Source organism: Strix uralensis, chromosome 2, assembly GCF_047716275.1.
Source record: "Strix uralensis isolate ZFMK-TIS-50842 chromosome 2, bStrUra1, whole genome shotgun sequence".
Taxonomy (NCBI): Eukaryota; Metazoa; Chordata; class Aves; order Strigiformes; family Strigidae; genus Strix; species Strix uralensis.
This window is the reverse complement of record NC_133973.1, coordinates 114,792,151-114,811,502: the sequence shown is the minus strand read 5'-3', so window position 1 is coordinate 114,811,502 and position 19,352 is coordinate 114,792,151. Positions and strand designations below refer to the sequence as shown.

Below are 19,352 nucleotides of genomic sequence, written 5' to 3'. Positions count from 1 at the left end.
CTACCTACAAAACTTGTCTTGCCTATGCCTTAAAAAAAATCACAACTACAATAACTCTATCCCTTAAAAAGTATTGTTATTAATTTGCATTATCTGATGCCAGCCTGCACTTCAGGATCTGTTTCCACATGATTTACTAAACATGTTAATTTCGGGTTGACACAAAGAGAAACTGTCACTCAATAGCAGACATGGCTTTCTCAACATTGGTTCGAATGTTAAGGGAGAGCTATTTGGCACTTGCAACCTGATTTGGCTGGAGAAAAAAGCTCTTGGCAGAGCTTTCCTTCCTAAGGATTTCTTGCCCCCCCTTATTTTTCATCTCATAATGTTTGGTTCTGCCTTTCTGTCAGAGCTCATAAAAACTCTCTCACTTGGCTATGGCTGCATGCGTGCATACAGTATTTCCCCATTTCTGGGTCAAAAAGCACACCACAGTTATGACTTAACTACAAAGTGGGACAAGACCCAGGGGTATCGATCTGTTTCTTCCTCGTCTTGCTCCCTGGATCTCATGCACAGTAAATCTGGGTATGTGCCCTGGAGAGGAACGGCAGTCCTCTCCATATAGTTGCCAGCTTCAATTAACAGGGGACCCAGTTTTGTGAAAAAAATGATAACATCATCAATCACTACGCTGCAGGAATGCTCAGTAAATCTCTGTGCACTGCACAAGGCAGTGGAGCAAGTTCAAGCAGATAGTGAATGGCCGGCAGGATTCCTCAGCGCTCTGGCTGACCAGCAGGAACAGGCAATAAAAATAAAATTCTGGAGAGGAACACATGGTTATGATTAATGAGAAAGTGTCAGGCTCCCATATGGACACTCTGTAGCTGCAGGTCAGCTTTGAGGCCAAGTCCTTATATATAGTTAACAGAACTGAAGAGACAGGAGAAGTGAGTTTGCCAGAGCCACAGAGATGCTCATGGCATCTTGAGCCTTTTCCCATTATCAGCTCTGCTCTGCTGGCCAAGAGAATGTAGAAAAGACAAGGGGCGCTTCCAAGCCGGTTTGATGCTCAGTGGCTCAGGTACAGCACTTACACTGGCTTTGGTGAGGGAGAACCCAAACACCCTTGGCACTGTACCGCACATCTCATTGCTATCTGGCCACTCTGGCTGGCAGGATCACGTGCTACTGCCCAGTCCGCTATTTCAGCTCTTCCCGCATCCAGTGGGAATGTTTTCAACCTGAGTTACAGCATGCAGACAGAAAAAATGTGGGTCGTGTATACACAAGCTCATTTGTGTCCTTGTTCCTAACCTCACTGTGTGTATGTAATATTAGACATATGCATGGATCAGCAAAAGAGCTGTGGGAAAGGCAGATTCACAAGGTTGAAAACACAGGTTAGAATACACTTCAGCGATGGGAGTGGTTACACAATTGAAGTCTTTGCTTGGAAGAATTCATTTCATGTTCAACCAGTTTACCCAGAGAAGGTATTTCCCTATGTGTGTCATGAAATCTCTTCTAAGATAACTTGATACCATTAAATCCACAGTACTAAAGCTCTGGATAAAAGATCCACAGGGCTTGGGAAAGCTGAGCTTTTTCTTCTCCCTTTATTAACGTCATTCTGCAGCCCCCTTCCAACCTCCTCACATGCATGTATAACTTGTCCACTCAGTCTGATCTTTCTGGAAGGGAAGGGACATTTTTCCAGGGGACATCAACCCTGGAATAAGGGGTGGTAAACAGACTGCTCATAACAGGGCTTCAGCAGGTGATATTGGGTTCCTCTTCCCTCATGCCTGGTATTACCTCAGCACAGCACTTTCCACCTCCCACTACCCTCGATGAATCCATGCACCCCAAAGGCCTCACCTGCCCAAGACCTCTGCCCTGTGCTGGCATCTTCCCAGGACACAGATAAGATAGAGAAAACAATGCGGTCTGAGGGTCCCCCTTTCCCCACTGCAGCAGCTGAGGGAAGTGTCACCCATGAGCACCTGCATGTAGCTGCAACAGCTCACAGTGCAAGCAAGCCTTTGGTTTCACTCCTCAGAGGCATAACACTAATGCCAGGGGCTGTGTGAAACACAACTAAGTAGCGCTGCAGGCACCTCAGCTAAAGCAGCTGAAACCGCCTCTGATCTGAGTACTAAAGCAAACCGATTTTTGTTGTCTGAGAAGGCACAAGTTGGGACTGAAACACTTCCCATGGTTGAGGTGTTTATGAGAACCCTCTTCTCTGTGGAATCTGTTGCAGTTTGTCTGAGCTCCTACCCAGATATTTTAATGGAGAAACCAACAGGGTCTTTCCATCCTTTTCCCTACTTTTCTAAACTTGCAAGAACACAGAAGTTATGAGCTCTTTGCCATAGAGTTGAAAGGAAGCAAAAGGCTGAAAATTGTTGGGCAACAACAGAAACGATACCCTCATCTTGTCTTCTTGGCAGACCAGGCTAGAACTGGAGCCCTGACTCTCATAGCCTTGCCCTTCTCTGTTTTTTTGGCCAGCCTTTTTTTGCAGAGGAACCACATTTTTTCCTCAGGCTGATTTGTAAGTTTGGAAAAGCCATGCTTCTGACTGCAACAATGGCCATCTTGAGGTTTCAGCTTAAGGCACACAGTTCTTCAAGTCTTTAAAGCCTTTATCTGAGGAAGAAAGACTTTGATTTGTTCCAATGTGACATTTAAAAGCTCACTCATTACTTTTTAAGTTTGTTTTTGTGCAAACTGTCAAAGCATCTTGGAGGCAGGCCCTGATTTGCTTTTTGTTTTTAATGAAACTACAATGGACAAAAAGCAATCTTATTTCTACAGTAAATGTTTTTCTTACCAAAATAATTTCAAGCGTGCTTTACACGAGGGCTTTGCCATTATATATACACATCATGTCAGCAATTGCACCACAAGCTACGCCAACAATTTGATTGAGGAAAAATAAAAATAAATCTTGAGCACTTTGCAAGCAAATCATTGAAAATCCACGTAACAAAATTCTCCACGCTCAGGGGAACACATCGAACATCCCCTTAAAAACAGCCAGCCCGCCGATTCGACTCCTCGAGAGGGGGAATCCCTCAGGCTCCATTCCCGTTATGCCAGCTGGCAGGGACAAGCGAGCGGGCTGCCCTGTGTTTCTCAGCAGGAGAGAGGTGCATGGCCTTTTCAGGGGAAATGGGTTGACATCCTGCTGGGACCGCCGGTACTTTGGCCTCCGCCCTGCGAGGGGTGACAAGGCAAAAGGACCAGCCTGACAGACAGCGCGGGAGCCGGGCGGCCCCGGCCTCGTCCCGGCCCGCGCGCAGGAGCGCGAGGCGGGGAGTCACCTGCGCCCGCCGTTTGCCCCTCTGGAGCAGCCGTTAGCGGCTGCAGACCGCGGCTCGTCCGAGGGCCGGCTGCCGCCGCGCGGGACGGTTAACGCCCGCCCGCGCCAACCCAGCCCCGCCGGCTGCACCGCCCGCTCGCTCCGCGCCGGCCCCCGGCCTCCCTCGCCCCGCCGGACACCGCGCTTGGCCGCCCAGTCGCTCCGCTGCTCCCGCCGGCCCCTCTTCCGACCGCTCCCACCCGCGGCAGCCAGCACCCCTTCCTCCGCCGGCGGCCCGGCCCGGCCCGGCCCGGCCCGGCTCCGCTCGTCGCGGCGGCGCTACCCAGCATGCCCCGCGCCAGCGCAGGCGCGCCCGTGCGGCCGCTCAGGAAGAGGAAAATGGCATAAACAACCCCGAGCGCCGGGACCACTGAGGAGGCGCCGCCGCCCCCGCCGCGGGCCGCGCGGCCCCTTTAAGAGGCGCGGAGTCGCCCCCTCCTCCCCCTTCCGGAGCCGGAGCCCGGGGTGACGGCGGTTCCCGCGCCCCTTCCCCCTCCCCGCCCCCTCCCTCCCCATGGTGCCGACCCCGGCGGCGGCGGCGGGGCGGTTGCCATGAACAGCAGCGGCCTGCCCTGCTCGTCGCCGTCGCCGGTGGTGGGGCCGCCGCCGCCGGCGGCGGGGGTCGGCGTGGCGGGGCCGGCGGCCGGCGGGGCGGGGGCCGGCTGTGGCGGCGGCGGCGCCGTGAAGCTGAAGTTCTGCCGTTACTACGCCAAGGACAAGACCTGCTTCTACGGCGAGGAGTGCCAGTTCCTGCATGAGGAGCCGGGCGCCGCCCCCGGCGGCCCGGGGCCCGCCGCCCCTCTCGGCGGGCTCCCGCTCGGCATCCCCCCGGCCGCCGCCGCCGGGCCTGGCTACCCGCCGCACGGGGCCAGCCCGGGCCCGGCGGCGGCGGTGGTGGGGCCTAAGAAAGCCGAGCTGGGGGCGGGAGGCGGCGGCGGCGGCGGCGGCGGGGGGCTGGATGGCCCGCGGCTGGCGAGTGAGTGCGGCGGGGCGGCCCGGGGGTGGGGTGGGTGGGGTGGGGCGGGGGTGCTGCCGGGAGTGGGGGCGGCGGGGAAGGGGGGACGGCGCGTTGTTCCTGCTCCCCGACACACTGTGGTGCTACCGGAAACAAATAACAGCCATGGTGGCGGCGGGGGTCCCCGGGCCGCCCTGCCCGCCTCCCCGCCCCGCTGCCTTGCCCCCGGGTTCGGCCGGTGCTGGCCGCCGTGGTGGTCCCGGGCGGGGCGGGGCTGCGCCGCGCCGGCCGCCCCGAGCCGCGTAGCGGGAACCCGGCCGGTACCGGTGGGAAGGATCGGGCAGGTGCGTGTGTGGGAAAGGGGCTTCCCCCGGCTGGCTTTGGGGGGCACCCGGACAGCTGCCCTTGGGTCACTTCAGCGTGGGGCTCGGTGCGGGGTCTCTGGCCCTCCCTGCCCAAAGTCAGGCTGGGAGGAGGGTGGCAGCGCTCTCCGGAGCAGTGCCCTTGGGTGGGCTCCTCCAAACAACCTGTGCTGAGTTTCAGCCCTTGGAAGTTTTAAATGTACCAGCTGAGATACTACATTAGAAAAAAAAAATAGAAAACAATTTTATACATAACTGTATATATCTACATTATCTGCTACTGTGAGCAGAAATTGCTTCTAAATTTTTTTTCCCAAGGCTTCTTCAGCCTTCATACATAGCCCCTTCCCACATGGTGAGAGTTCACACTGCCCGCATACCATGCAGAGTGGCATTGCTGTTCCTGGTCCAGTATGCATCTTCCTAATGTGTGGTCCAATAGTTAGATGGTGTTTGCAGCAAACTGATTTTTAATAACTATTCTGTTTGTAGGTAAAACATCGCTTGACAGCTAGGAAAAGATGCTCCTTCAGGAAAGTCATGCCCCTTTAAATGAGTATTTTAAGCTTGGTTGCATTATTGATTTCTGTCATAAACCTGGCATTCGTTTACATTAAATGACTCAACTACTAAATGGTCACAACCATATTTTTTCTGAAATTAAGATGCAACCATGCTGAACATCCTGTATATAGCTTTTTAGTGCTTGATGCATGTTTCAGGAACCTGCAACTGCTATCTTGCTTGGTGTGGTGAGCTTGTGCCACTGAGCAGTATTATCTCTGTAGTTGGTAGCTTGTCAGTGTCTTACATTAACACAGCACTGTCATGTCTACTCTTCCAGGAGGAGCCTATAATATAAAATTGCGTAATACTTTCTAGTAAAAGACACTATTTTCAGATTTTGATCATTTTATCAAACTTCAGTTGTTCAAGCTGAAGTCTTGGCCTTTCATTTTTTTTTTTTACAGGTAGAAATATCTTGGAGAGATTCAGCAGTGATAAGTTGATATTTGTTATTTTTCTTTTGGACAGAGTTAGGCACAAAATACACCTTTTTTCCCTGTGCAAAAGGAAATCACTAAAATCTATTAAACTAAGGGGATTCAGTCTTGGGAAGAGGGTGCATAGTTTGGCTTGGGGTAAAACCTCCTATGTTAAGGCTGTTCTTGTAAGAAAGAGTTCCAGAATTTGCCCAAGCCCTAAATCTAAGAAAAAACCCTCAGAATTTGTGCGTGCTCAGAGGTTGATACTGCTGAGCAGTTAAGTTATTTGAAAAACTTGCTTCTCTTTGAATGTGTCAAGGTTTAAAACTATGTAGAGCTGTCTGTAATTCCACTCATTGTGAGGAGTGAGGGCACCAAGAATGGACAAACCCACTCCAGTGTTACCAGTGATTATGTACTGGGAAACCCACCTCATGTGAAGTTATAGGAGGCAAAACCTTGGTCTGATAGAAGAAGATCTTACAGGAAGGGAGACTAAAAAAAAAAGAGTAAGGAAAGGAAGGAGAGAGAAGTTAAAGTGGAAGAGCTGGGGAAAGGGCCCAGTCTCACTTCTAAGCTTCCTTGTTTTGGTGTACGTTTGTGAAACAAATAAGGTAATAGTTGTTCAAAATCTGGAGTTGATTGTATAGATACTGACAAGCTAATACCTAAAATCCTTACTTTATTGATGACCCTTAGTGTTAACAGTATGATTTCCAAGTGGATGGAATGCAAGTTTTATTTCTATGGATGTAGGAAGTAATACACAAAGTTGTATCAAATAATAAAGTTCTGAGGTTAAGAACGTGAAGTTGGGAATTACTGAAAATCACCTGCCTGTACAGTTTCACTGACTGTTTTCCCTAATTCAAAAGTATTTGGTAGTCTTCAGTTATGTGGCTGTGGATGCCACCTTCTCTCTGCCTTCCTCACTGGACCCCAGCCTCATTCAGTGAACAGGAGCAGATAATGCTCATTGAGTAATTAACTGTGTAGTCCTATTTATTGTTAAAAGTGGGTCAGTGCCTCATTCTAACATGCGTGCTACTCTAATCCTGCTTTGAGTACAGGATTATTAATTTACTTATAGGTTTTTCTGTGGTAATCGCAAAGGCTCACCAAATACTGACTTATTTTCACGACATAGGTGATGGGAATGTTGGGTGATAAGGAGAAGATGAACGATGAAAATACAAGAAATACTCCAGTGCAGAAGTATTTCAGTATGAGAGTATGAAGTGGAATGAGCGGGTGACATCCTCAGAGCTGACCAGGAGGTTTATTCTGTGCCATAGATGTTTTGGATACTAACATCTGACAGGGATTCCAGAAGTGATCCAATATTCTTGGAAGAAAACTCTGCTTGAGATTATTAAATGTGAAAAAATCAGCTCTGAATCAGACTCATCTTCCCCTACATATGGCTGAGAGCCTGCTGGGGAAATCCTGCTTTATCCTTGCCTCATGCTTATGCTCTTGTCAACATATCCACTGCCGTTCGGTGTCAAAGATGAGGTAGTGGGCTAAATGTGGCTTTGGCCTCATTGTGTGGCTTTTTATGTTCTTGGGAAATGAGACTGACCATGCCGATGAGCTCTGCTTGCTCTCAGAAGCTAGCACTGCTGCCCCCCACCCCCAAACTACTTAACATTTGGAGCACATGTGTTCAAAGCACCATTCCTACTTCTTCCCCCAGAGCTGTGAGTGCTCAGCCTTCTGTGTGGTTCACCTGCCATACGTAAGGTTCGCCTACAAAATAGGAAACACGGTTGGTATTACCTGTCTAGAGTTTGATTAAAAAAAAAAAAACAAAAAAACCCTTTTCATGTAGGACCTCTGTAACAAAAAAAGTGTAAAGAAAAAAATAGAAGAAAGATTTTTCCAGGTTTGTTACTTGCTAAAATCTGCACATGCTGCTTTTCTAATAGACCTGTGTCCCATGTTTCAGCCCACTGAGCAGCAGTGGAGCAGTACCAAATCTGAGAAGGCTCTAGAAGGGGCAGAGGTGGGGAAATGACTGTCACTGGTCATTTAGGGGAAAGGATAGGATTGATTAGTAGGATTTTAAGGAACAGACCAAGGTAGGATGGGTAGGGAGCATAACAGCATGAAAAATTTCTGTTGTATCTGCTGTCCTCTCTGGTATTTCCCAACTTCTGTAAGACACAAACTGGCAGCCTGCTTTGCTGCATGCTGCTGGCTCATTCCTAGGGCACTGTCCCTTCTTGACGCTGTGTGAGGCAGGATCTAGAGAAAAATGTCATCATGGTATTAAAATGTGTCATGTCTATACATAAATTGGACAAGTTGAAGTTGCACAGGCAACTGTAATTGTATTTGTTAGCTTTTGAGTAGTTCTTTTGCATGTAGACGTCATGTATGAATAGATACAAACTGAGGTATGGCTCTGAACATTTCTTAACTTCCACCTCGCTTTTTGCCGTAAAGTATATGATACATAGGAGTCACTCTTTCTTTCATCTTGTCTTTGATTTCTATAAATATGACCAAACCACTGACGCATTGAGCTAAGGAGCTCCAGGTGCTCTCAGGACCTGGCGGCAGCAGCATCGGTGGGTGCCGCTGTCCGCGGAGCTGCCGGTGGCGGAGCTGGCCACGGCAGCAGTGCTGCTGCTGCCCGAGATTCCCCATGCCAGAGGTCAGCTCACTCACTCTTTGTGAGATATTTTCACCTGGTTCTTTACCAGAAGACCTTTCTCAAAGGCCTAGAAAATCTGTAGTTGCAATATAGGCCTGTGTTTCTGCGAGGTGCCCATGATACTTTTCTGAGTGGCTTTGCTCTGTGTTTCTCCATGGCTGCTGAGGAAGCCTGTCTGTGAATAGACTTTGTTGCTAGCCCGCGAGAAGGTGGAACGGGACATCAAGGCTTGGATTGCATTGGATTAGCCTAATAAAAACATTATGGCTTTTTTCACAATCCACCACTCGCGTGTTATGCAGCCAGTTGTAGCAGTAGTGGATAATGGCCACCCCTGTAGCAACTCTGTATGCAATCGCTTGGTGGTTAACTTAGTGAGCATTACAGTTTTGTGAAATCCATAAATACGCTAGGCTTGGAGTGGAAAGACCTATACATTTGTATATTTTCTGCTTTTTAAAAGGTGTTTAAGTCTTTACCAGTCCATTTCTTTTTAAACAAAATGAAGCGGTGGATATAGAAAAAATGGAAAGATAATCTCTTCAGCAAAACAGATACTAAAGGTAATCTGCTGGATTACGCTTCTTAATGCAATGAAACAATGGTTAGGATTATTCTAAATATGTTTTTTTCTTATTTTTGGTAGCATTTCAGTATTTACAGCTTAAAGTATTTAGAAACAGACAGTTATTTCAAACTTTTAAATATAAATATAGTTGTGGTATGTCACGTACTGGTCACTTTCCCCTGGGTGTTGATTCTTTGTTTGTATACAGACAATAGGTAAAGGTGTGTGGTTGAGAATCCTTCTTCTAAACCTGTTTGTACTTTTTGCAAGTGATGCTGGATTAGTTGTTGTATACATCAGTTTTCTTTTTAGAGAGATGTTTTCCCCTTTTAGTTTTTCTGATGCGTTTTCTGGGAGTTGATAAATGATACAATTTTAATCTTGTTTTGCTCTGAATATTTCTAAGAAATAGGGAGACAATTCTGAGAATTGAAGAGACATTTGGGACATTTGGAGACAGAGACAATTGAGAATTGAAGAGTAAAAACAATAACCAGTTAGAGATGCGTGGGAGAAAATGAAAATTACTGATTTTACTTAATCACTTTGTCTCATATGTCAGCTCCAGAAATCAGGAAATTATAGACAGGGATTTATTTTTTTTTTCACTTTGACATGTTTCATGTGGAAATGCAATGGGGAGGAAAATTATTGGGGGGAGCGAAGGAGAAAGGAGGAAAGGAAAAATTTCTCAATCTGCAAATTTATATGGGATTTTGAAGGGCAGTTTTAGCATATGAAACAAAAAAAAATACACTATTAATTGGCTTTGATTTTATCTGTTCATATACTTTGTGGGTTTTTCCTTATTGTATGGAAATCATTCAAATATTCCACAGGAGTTACAGATACCTGAGGAGTACTGGTAATTATTTGTTTCTGGTAGTACCCACCCTGTGTTGGGTATTGAAGAATGTAAAGAAAGCACTGTTACTGTTGTAATTGTTTTCTGCTTCAAAAGCAAAGATGAAAAGGAGTGTGTGGGGGGGATAGTTATGTTATGTGAGCAAACTATATGCTATATCTTAATAATTTGAAGTTTTGATAATGTTTTTTAAGATACAGAGCATCCCCAATTAGAGTTTCCATCTAGCAGGTATTAGATAACTCATTTTTTGTAGGTATCACTGTGGGAGTGGGACTTCAGGAAGGATTTGAATGCCCAGAAAATAGTGACCTTGGGGACCAGCTCAGAAAGAGTTCCATGTGTAAGGAACCACCTAGAAGCAAATTTAGACTGCTGCGGGAAAAGTGGACAAATGGTAAGTGAGGGTGGGGTGATAAACACAGGCAGAAGCACTTCTGTAGAGTCTCAAAAGCAGAAAACAATCTTGGTTGTGAGACAGCTGATGAAAAGGGGGTCAGTGGAGGGATTTAGATAGTAAGCTGATGTGGCTGATGTTTTCCTGATCTGTTGCTTTCTAGTAAAGATGTAATGCATTACACCACCAGAAAAATGGTGTGGTGAATCACTGTGTATTGGAGTTAAGAGTAGATCACGCTTTATGTGTGTGTGCGCACGTGTGTGTTTGTTCCATTAGTCTTTCAGGAGTTAAAAAAGTTCCGATTATGTGATTGTTTTGTTTGATCTTCAAAGGTATTTTGTGCTTAGAACTTATTTGTATTTTTTAATTTGCTTCCTTTTACTCCTGACTTTTTTCTTTTTAATTTGAGAATAGAAACAAAGTACAGATATATGAGAGTAGAGACATGCATTGTACAAGTTGTTGTCAGGCTGGTTATGTGATACGCAGTTCCTGTAGTCTGTGGGTAGCCTCCCTCAACTTCAGTTGGTCTAATGCTGATGCAGCTGGCAGGGAGACCTTTCCTTGCTTTTATGCATTCTCCCCCACTGCTGTGAAAAATGTCCTAATGTTCTGTTCAGGTTATCTGTACATGTTCCATACAACTATTTATAAAAAAAAAAAAAATCAAGTTTTAGGTACAGGTAGGCTATTAAAAGCAAAGCTTAATGTGTGCTTTGAAAAATTTGATGCAGTTTATTGAATAATTTGATCCAATGTATTAGGAATTGTGAAAGCTTTTGGAGCGGGTGAGCTCTGAAAGCTATGATATTAAGTAATTGCATTACTTTGAATTGCTGTTTCTGATAACAGAGTAGTTCTGATGGCTCTGTTGAAAAAGTATAAATTTTAATTTGTATTATCACAGTGCTTTTGGACTTGGTCCATGATGAGGAGTCCTGCTGCTCTAGAATCTGTACTGAGATTTTTACAGAGCAAAAGGATGGCACCTATCCTTTTTTTTTCAGTCCTTATCAGATGTTTCTATGATATGTGAGATAAAAAAAAAACCAACAAAAGAGAGCCCAGTCATTTAATATTATGGTAAATATTGCTGTTTTCCTTTGCTTGCCCATGAATATCTCATCGCCTAGTGGGAGTGTTTGTAAATAAGGCAGCATTTCCCAAACTGTTTTGCTTCCTGTCTGCCTTTCAGCCAGCTTGGTTCGTTTGTGCTGTCTGCCCTCCAACTGCACTCTCCCTCACGGCATCCTAACCCAGGCGTGTGCTTTTCCTTTTGCCTCTCATGCCTGGGGGTGTCGTTCACTTTCTCTGTCTGTTGTCTTTATTTCAGTGATTCCTAGTGTGTATTTGAAAAACATTGCATTAAATGAGAGGGGCATAAAAACACTGGAGAATCAACTTTCCCTAGTGAGTTGCAACAGGAGTGGCACCATAGAGAAAGCAACACTGACATGCACATACTAGTATGTATAATGCTTGTGAACTGTTTGAGAGGTGTACAAGTGAGGCTAGCACCTCAAGCACTTGATTATTTCCTGATACAAACATGTCAGTACAAAACAAAGTAGGACAAGCATAAGCTCCTCTGACACCTCAGTGCTTCTAGGAGACTAAAAGGACAAAAGTCTTAAACGACTTGCCATAGATAGACTTTGTATAAAAGTTTTATTGTTCTTGTCTCAATATTAGGATAGCTATCTCTGTGTAAAATTCCACTGGGGATACAGCACTGTAGTTTTTACTGCTTTATATCTACCTGAGATAACACCTTTCCCTTTCTGTGCACACGTATGCGATGAACTTATGCTTCAGTTTACCAAGCTGTGTTGAGATGAAAAGTGCCTGCACTGTAATTGTGCTAGGAGTTTAAATCAAAATTATTTCTAGGTATAAGCTTTTTCTCAGCATAAAAATAATTGTAGCACAGTTTTTTAAGCACTGATAATAGCAAAATGAATTACTTCAATCCACGTTTTATTACCTCACCAGAAATCTTTAAATTGTTGTTTTGAAAAAAAACATAAAAAACCCTCTGTTGTGATCTTATTTCAGCCCATTTTTTTGGGGGGCAATATATTACATTACTGTAAAGGATCCTTTTTTAATGTTAAGAACAGTTTCTGAGATCGTCAGTGCTGATACTAAGTTTATAAAAAAGCAGTATAGGATATTACAGTATTTGTTTACTGGTTAGTAAAATGTTAGAATGAAAATATTGGAAACGCCATCTTTTCATAGTATCAGTATTCAGACAGTGTTAGTATTAGACAGGATGAGCATTAAACTAAAACCAACTGAAACCCACTGATTCTGTTGAAGCATGTGTGTTGAGTTCATCACAGTAGTACTCAAGCACTTAAGCTCTGATGAGATCCTTTGTTCCTGAAAAATGTCTTTGTAATAAGTAAGGCAAAAATAGCTATCAGGTTTTTTTCTCTTTGGTGCCTGCATCTGACGGGAAGCCTACTTTCTGCTAAAATTCTGTGGGAGAAGAATTATATAAGAAGATATTTATTTTTAATTGCAGTTGTCACATTAAGCTGCAGTGTTACTCACCAAGCAAAAATTATTAGATAATGTGTGTATGAAAAGTAGAAGATGTCTTCTGAATTTCTCAAGATGTTTTATTTAATTTCTTTCCAGAATTGCCAGGGGTATGTAACTTCTGGCTTTAATATTGATGGAATTTAGAAATTTCTTCTTGTTTTCACATATGTGCTTATGTAACGTGTTAGCATTTTTTTCCCCACTGGATTCCTAGTTGTTCCCTCGCACATCCATCTTTTCTTCTCAGACCTGCCTAGTCAACCTTTCTACTTACATAAGGAAGTTACTGCTTCTCTCCAAGGAAGAGTCTGTTGAAAATGTGAACTTCAACGCATGGATAATACAGTTACAAAATGGAAAGACATGTTCCTTTGACAAAAATAGCCAATTCAAGACTTTCTTAAAATTATTGTCTAAACTTACTTACCTAAAGTTATAATCAATGCTTTAAAAGAGAAAAGACAAACCTCAGAACAAGTTTTTTATTTGTCATTCTAATAATTGCACTACATGCAGAGTGTTTGAAAGTGCATACTTGCAATTGTTATGTAGGAAAGATCTGAATAGGCAAACTGAATGCAGGGTCTGATGTAAATTAAGAAACACATGAGTATAAAAATTTTATAAGGACTAGGATCTTCTGTCACTTGGACTTTTTTTTTTTTAAAATACCGCACTGCTCCTGTGGTGAAGTGTGCCCACTTCTGAAGACCAGTCTCCTATGGATTGCTTATGATAAATCACTTTCCTTTTTTCATGCTCTGAACTACTGTGGTCTTCCAGAAGCAAGTGAGAATTTATGATTTGCCAAATGTTTCGCAGAAGGAGGATAAAAGCCTTCTACTTCTTATGGAGAAGGCCAGGTGCCAAATACAGTAAAACTGCCTTAGCTGTTTAGGTATTTGCTGAGCTTTCATCACTGTAACAGCTGAATGTCCCTTCTTTGAACAGAAATGAAGTGTGTAGTGAACACTCTTTTTTGGTTCTATAGGAAATGCAGGAATTACTTTTTTCTTTATACCTATGTAAGCTGCATCTTTTCTCTGCTGGTCTTGATTTTCTTGCTTATTACTATAGGGAAGTTAGTTTAAGGAAACTACTGTTGAGTTTTCTCTTGAAGGCAGTAGTTGTACTTACCACTTATAGAGCATTCTGTTCTAAATATAAGCTACTGCCAAGAAAACTGCCCTCTGCTCCAGTGAGCTTACTTTCTGATGGTTTTATTTTGATTGTTCCTGTGGAGTATGTTTTCTTGTGGTCTTGGTCCCTTAGCTAGAGGTGTGTTTTCAGACTGTTTGGAAGAGAACAATAGAAAGCCTCATAGCTGAAAGCCACCCTGAAATTTCTATTGTTAGTGCAGCAGATGGAACACCAGTAGAATTCAGTGGATGGTGATGGTGGATCAGCTCTGGAGTACAGCAATTTGTGGTAACCCCACAAAGAGGCTGATCAGCATGGCCAAACCATTGTACTTCAGGAGAGAGATAATCTTCATACAGCTAGATAAAAGAAAATGTTCTGGCGTAGCTTTTTCTCTCTGGAGTGCTCAGTTAGGTTGGTGTACCAACAGAAAGCCTAAATTGTAGCTTTGAGCAGTTTTAAGTGGTTTGGATTGGCTAGCTTAGCAAATACTAGCAGTGGAAAGGCAACAGTGTCTGAGCAGTGTCAAAGATCAACTTCGTGATTCTCAGTGGCATCCTCAGCCTTGCTCAGCTCTGGACTTGCTGCCCGAAACCTGCTTCTGCTTGCAGCTTGAGCTGCCTGACACTGAGGATGCTTCAGCCAGGGCAGGAGCAGAGAACCTGGTGCTGTATTTTTGCCCTAGCAAGCCTACCTGCACTGGCTCCAGTGCTTTGTTTGGGTAACTGCAGCTGTACCAGGTGTCTTGAATTATTGGAGGTCAGCTCTGGGGTTTTTTCATGCAGAGGGTGCCTTGCTGCTGGATATGGCGAAAGAAAGCTTCCGCTTGCCTCTTTCCAGTTTTAAGTATTCTGTGCATTAACTGTATCTGTCCAACAGAGAAATGAAGGTATGCGGGTTCTCACATTGACTATAGTGTAGTGAGGAGCAGTGGGAGAAGTGGAAAGAATTGGCTGTTACTTAATTCCTCAACAAAGGCTGAAGGCTTTGTAAAGCTGATGGTGTAATCTGAGGGAGTTGCTTGCTAGTTTCTTAAAAATTGGATAGATTCTGGAGTTTCTGACAGAAGTATAAGATGAAATGGCAGATAATTCTGCTGAAATGATATAGTCTACCTTGAAATTACAGTTGTTCCTGGAAATTAAACAGTTTTTCTTGGTCTTTTACAGTCAAAATATAGCATAAAAACTGCAGCAGTTTTTGATAATGGCTGAAATGCAGGCTATAGCTAGAGAAAGCTATATTGAAAATGCATTTTTAAAATAAGTAAAACCAGCAGTGTGAACCCTGAATAATTTATGGACAAACTGGACTGAAACTACTCATAATTAAACATGGATTTGCTATCTTTTTGTTTTCTTGTATGAATGAGTCCTGGTATATTTCATGATGCCAGAAAATGATTGTGTTAAAATGTTAACCTTCACAGTGTGAGTTAGGGACTGACTGTAGTAGGTAGGATGAAGACAGTAATTACTGCAGACATTAATATTTTCCCTGATACAGTAGTTCAACATAAAATATTTAGGCTTTTGAATGTAAATTTCCTAAATGAAAGCAAAAGAGGGACAGATGTTTAAAAGACAAATTCAAAAAGTTTTTTCTTTTTTAGGGCTATAGGCTATAGCAAGAGGACTTCTGAAGTTTCTATGTGGCTGCTCCTTTGAAAATATGAAGGAGGATATAGGGCATGGATAGTGGAGGGAGTTTTATTTTCTTATTCTCTTAGCTAACTTTTAAAACTCAATTCATGTTGCAATTCATTAGTAATTAGCATCTTTAAAGTTCCTTAGGTGTCTCCCTCAAACCTGCAGAGTATACAGATAATGTTCTAGATTTGACAGCAGTACTTTTAAGAATCTTTTTCTCTCGCAAAGGTGATATGTATTGCCACTGAGGTATTCAGTTTATTTGATCTTTCTCGCATATAGCTTTTCATTTGAGGTGCTGTTGGTGTTACCCCTAGTCTGCTAGTTCATACAGCTCCAGTCTCAGGGAGTGCAGCTGGGCAGTGTTTCCATCTGTCTGTAGTATGGATGCTGCTAGTCATTCTCCTCTTTCAGTCCTTCCTATGATTTCATCTGGCTGTACTTCTTTTGCTGTTTCCTGTGCCTACAGCATGGAAATGGCTTACCAGGTTATGTAGTCTTTTGGAGGGAAAATTCCCATTCTAATGAAATTTGAGTGGTTATAATCTGCATTCCTTTACCTCTGCCACAAAGTTGCATTTTATTTCCTTTGAGGATTAGGATCAGGAAGTTGTTTCCGGGTGTCGCTGGCTGGCTGTGAGTTCTCCCAGAAGTTCAAGTTGGATAGTTTGGTACAGGATGTTCTTCAGAGTTGGATGTGTGCCTTCCTACCTTGGAGCTACTGATTACTCATGCCTGTTGGTTTGCAGTGGCCTGGCCATACTGATTAGTGTCTTTATAATTTGCTGTGAGTGTTTTTGTGGAAGCTTAATTTGAACTGCAGCTTGTATACCATTGTAAACTCTTTTTTTGTTATCAAAGTAATACCTGCTGGAATGTTTTGTGTTAATTATGAGTGGTTTTTGTTGTTCTTTGTAGTTTCATAGTATTGAATTCATTTATTTGTAGTTAAAATACTGTACTTCTATGTCAAGGCCCTTATTTCTAGACAGGGGATTAATTTCTTCTTACATCCTTCACACTTGCTTTCAGTCTAAAAGATTTTTTTGGCCACATTTCATAAAATTGTTGCCACTTTAAGAAGTATGACATAATGAAAATAGTCATATGCTCTTAAGGAAGCTTGTAAAATATTTGTGATTTGTGTGAAAGGACTTGAGATATTTTTAAACGTACATTTTCTATGTTACCCTTTAAAAGAACCAGCACATCCAGTTAAAAACTCACCTGGACAGATATATTTCCAAGATGGTTATGCAAGAATATAGGGCGTTTTTTTTTTAATAAGCTTGCCTTCTCATTTTTTAAATTGATTTATTTTCTTTCTGATATCATTACTTTCCTTGTTGTTCTTTCTTCTAAAGTTCAAACTCCTCATTGTCTCTGTCAAAGCTTTTCACTTTTCTGTCTCTTTCTGCGTTTGTGCTATAACTTCATGATGCATATGCAGTTGTTTAGCAACCTCTTTCATAAAGTGTCTTTTTCATTCTGTGCACTGATATGGTTTTAGTTGTTTCTCTGAGAAGATAGGTTTGAAATACAGTATTACCTACCTTTTCCTACTCTCCTCCTGCCAAAAAAATGTAAGAGATATTAGCAAATAAACACATGGTAAATGAAATTCTTTCTGAAACATTTTTCTTTTTTCTTTTAGTTCCTGGAATAGATGGCGGTGGATTAGCTGATGCTAGTCTCACAGATTCCTACTTTAGCACCAGCTTCATTGGCGTTAATGGATTTGGAAGTCCCGCTGAAACAAAGTATCCCATGATGCAGGTAATAGCAGTGGATTGTGTAGTGTTTCCTTAGTTCTGGCTGGCCTTACACCAAGAAGGGAAAACTGTACAAGAGGCAGGAAAAATGAAGCCTTCTGTAATGTGTCATCTTATAGGATATACACAGTATATACTCACTTAAATCTTGCAAATGGAAATGAAACAATATCATTGCTTTAAAATTAACCTGTTTTTATTGGCACTTATCTGAGCTGGTGTGTTGGGTTTTGCCACTTGTATTAACTCTGTGTTCTTAGATTTCTTTTTAGGCTCATAGCTTATTTTGATAGACTTTTACTAAATATATAAAAAATAGATTTTGAAATATTTCAAAGATCAAAAGTCACTGAAGCAAAATGTGAACTGTCAAACCTGTAAATTACTAGGCAAAAAGTTTCAGAATTTGTAAACTTAGTCTCTGGTGGCATTCAGTTATGTTGAATTCACATTTAAATCTTTTGAAATGTTTTGTATTTACAGTGTTCTGTAGATGTCGGCATAGGAACTCCCATGAGGTGGAATTTATTGTGTAGGTAGTGTTATGCAAAATTTACAGCAAAAGGCTGTCATATTTAAATCCTAAATGAGTATCTATTGAATTAACACATGAAGTACTATAATAACACCCTCAAACTGTTATGCTTTTTAAAAGCTGAAAAGAAGATGGTCTTCCCTGTCCTCAAAGGTTTAACAAACCAGTTTCTGGTAAATGAAAGAGAGCGCAAGTCAAACAGTTCGCACTGAGTCCTGACAACAACTCTCTTCTTTTATATCAAGGAAACTCTCCTTATGAGCTTACTTTGATCTCAGTTGTGGCTGTATTATGGATTGAAAAATAACTCAGCAAAAGGTGGGAAATAATTAGGTGTGTTCCCTTTTTTCTTTTCTCTTTTTTACTGCATGTTTTCAAGAAGGCTGGATTTTCTTATTCAACAGAATTGCAGAACTATGGAAATGTTTATCACTGACAGTGATGCATGATTTAAAAAGAAAAATTTATCCTCTGATCCCAAAGTGTACTACTGAAGCTGGAAGTTACAAATTTTGGTATCACTGAGATCATACGATTTTATCCTTTTAGCACAAAATCATTGTTTTGTATCCTTAAACTGCATTCTACAGCAACACTGGTGTCTTTCTAAACACAAATTTTAATTATAACTGTTTCTTCTAGAAAGACTAAGCATGCATAACATGAATGCACATAGAATTTTTATATACTCTACTAATGCCTGTGAGATTACAGTCAAGGCATTGTGTTTCTCTTTGAGAAAAGAGAAGAAATTCATGTGCCTCTTACCCATTGGAGGCTAAGGAAAGTTACTTTTGAAGAAGGATTTCATTAGTATTGAGAAAGTGCTTACAGACATTAAACTACGGTTTAAAAAGTATTCTTATATTGAGTTCTTTTCCTTGGAATCATGTGATTTAAGTTCTTGTTTGCATAGGTGAAGCTGGTAACGCTGTCTGTTTTGACTGTGTGTCAGCTTCTAAATTAAGTCCATACTGACAAAGTTTAGCCAATTGGAATGTGTTTTTCCATGTCATTCAGCCCTTTGGAGAACAAGATGAGGGAAAAATCTTAGTGACTTTTACTTTAAATAATACTAATATTTTATAGTTTGGAACAGAGACTTTAAATCTGATAGATTGGTGGTTGTGTGAAGGATATACCTTTTGCTCTCTGAAAATTTGCCCAGATTTTGTCACTTGATTAAACCTTTGCAAAACTGGTTTGTATAGACCCACTGGAGACTTCCTAGATGTTAGATAATTCCTCAAAGATGTAGTCTGCATTGGCATGTTCCAGCTTGAGTACATTCTTGCAGTTACAGCTCTGGCCTAATGTAGGCCTTGCTTGAACTCCAAGCAGGAATGCTGATCTGCTTCGTTTCCCTCTTTCCTTTTCTTCCACTTCAGACTGAAGCAGCATGGAAGTGGATCTGTATGTAATGAAAGAGAGTTGCATCTGTGTTAACTGGAGCAGAAGGGTGTGTAAGGGAAAAGAGACTTATGTTGTGGGCTTAGAGAAACTGAGCTGAAGATAAGTGAATGAGGAACTAGGAAGGGCTGAGCAAAGGGACTGAAACCGAGCGAAGATGCTGGTGGGACACTCACAAAATGGGG

General features: G+C 42.5%; 1 protein-coding gene across 9 annotated transcripts in view; it reads left to right on the top strand.

The window, feature by feature from the left end:
• Positions 1–3,640: 3,640 nt before the first annotated feature.
• Positions 3,641–19,352, top strand: part of PAN3 (poly(A) specific ribonuclease subunit PAN3) — an 82,043-nt gene continuing 66,331 nt past the window's right edge. For 4 of the 9 annotated variants that reach the window (XM_074859902.1, XM_074859901.1, XM_074859907.1 and 1 more), the window contains exons 1-3: positions 3,643–4,292; positions 9,968–10,108; positions 17,105–17,226. In XM_074859902.1, the coding sequence (XP_074716003.1) occupies positions 3,869–4,292; positions 9,968–10,108; positions 17,105–17,226 (687 nt within the window). In that variant the 5' untranslated portion in view covers positions 3,643–3,868. Of the gene's footprint in view, positions 4,293–9,967; positions 10,109–17,104; positions 17,227–19,352 lie in introns of all 9 variants that reach the window. The other 5 variants (XR_012627699.1, XM_074859903.1, XR_012627700.1 and 2 more) reach the window with 3 other exon arrangements.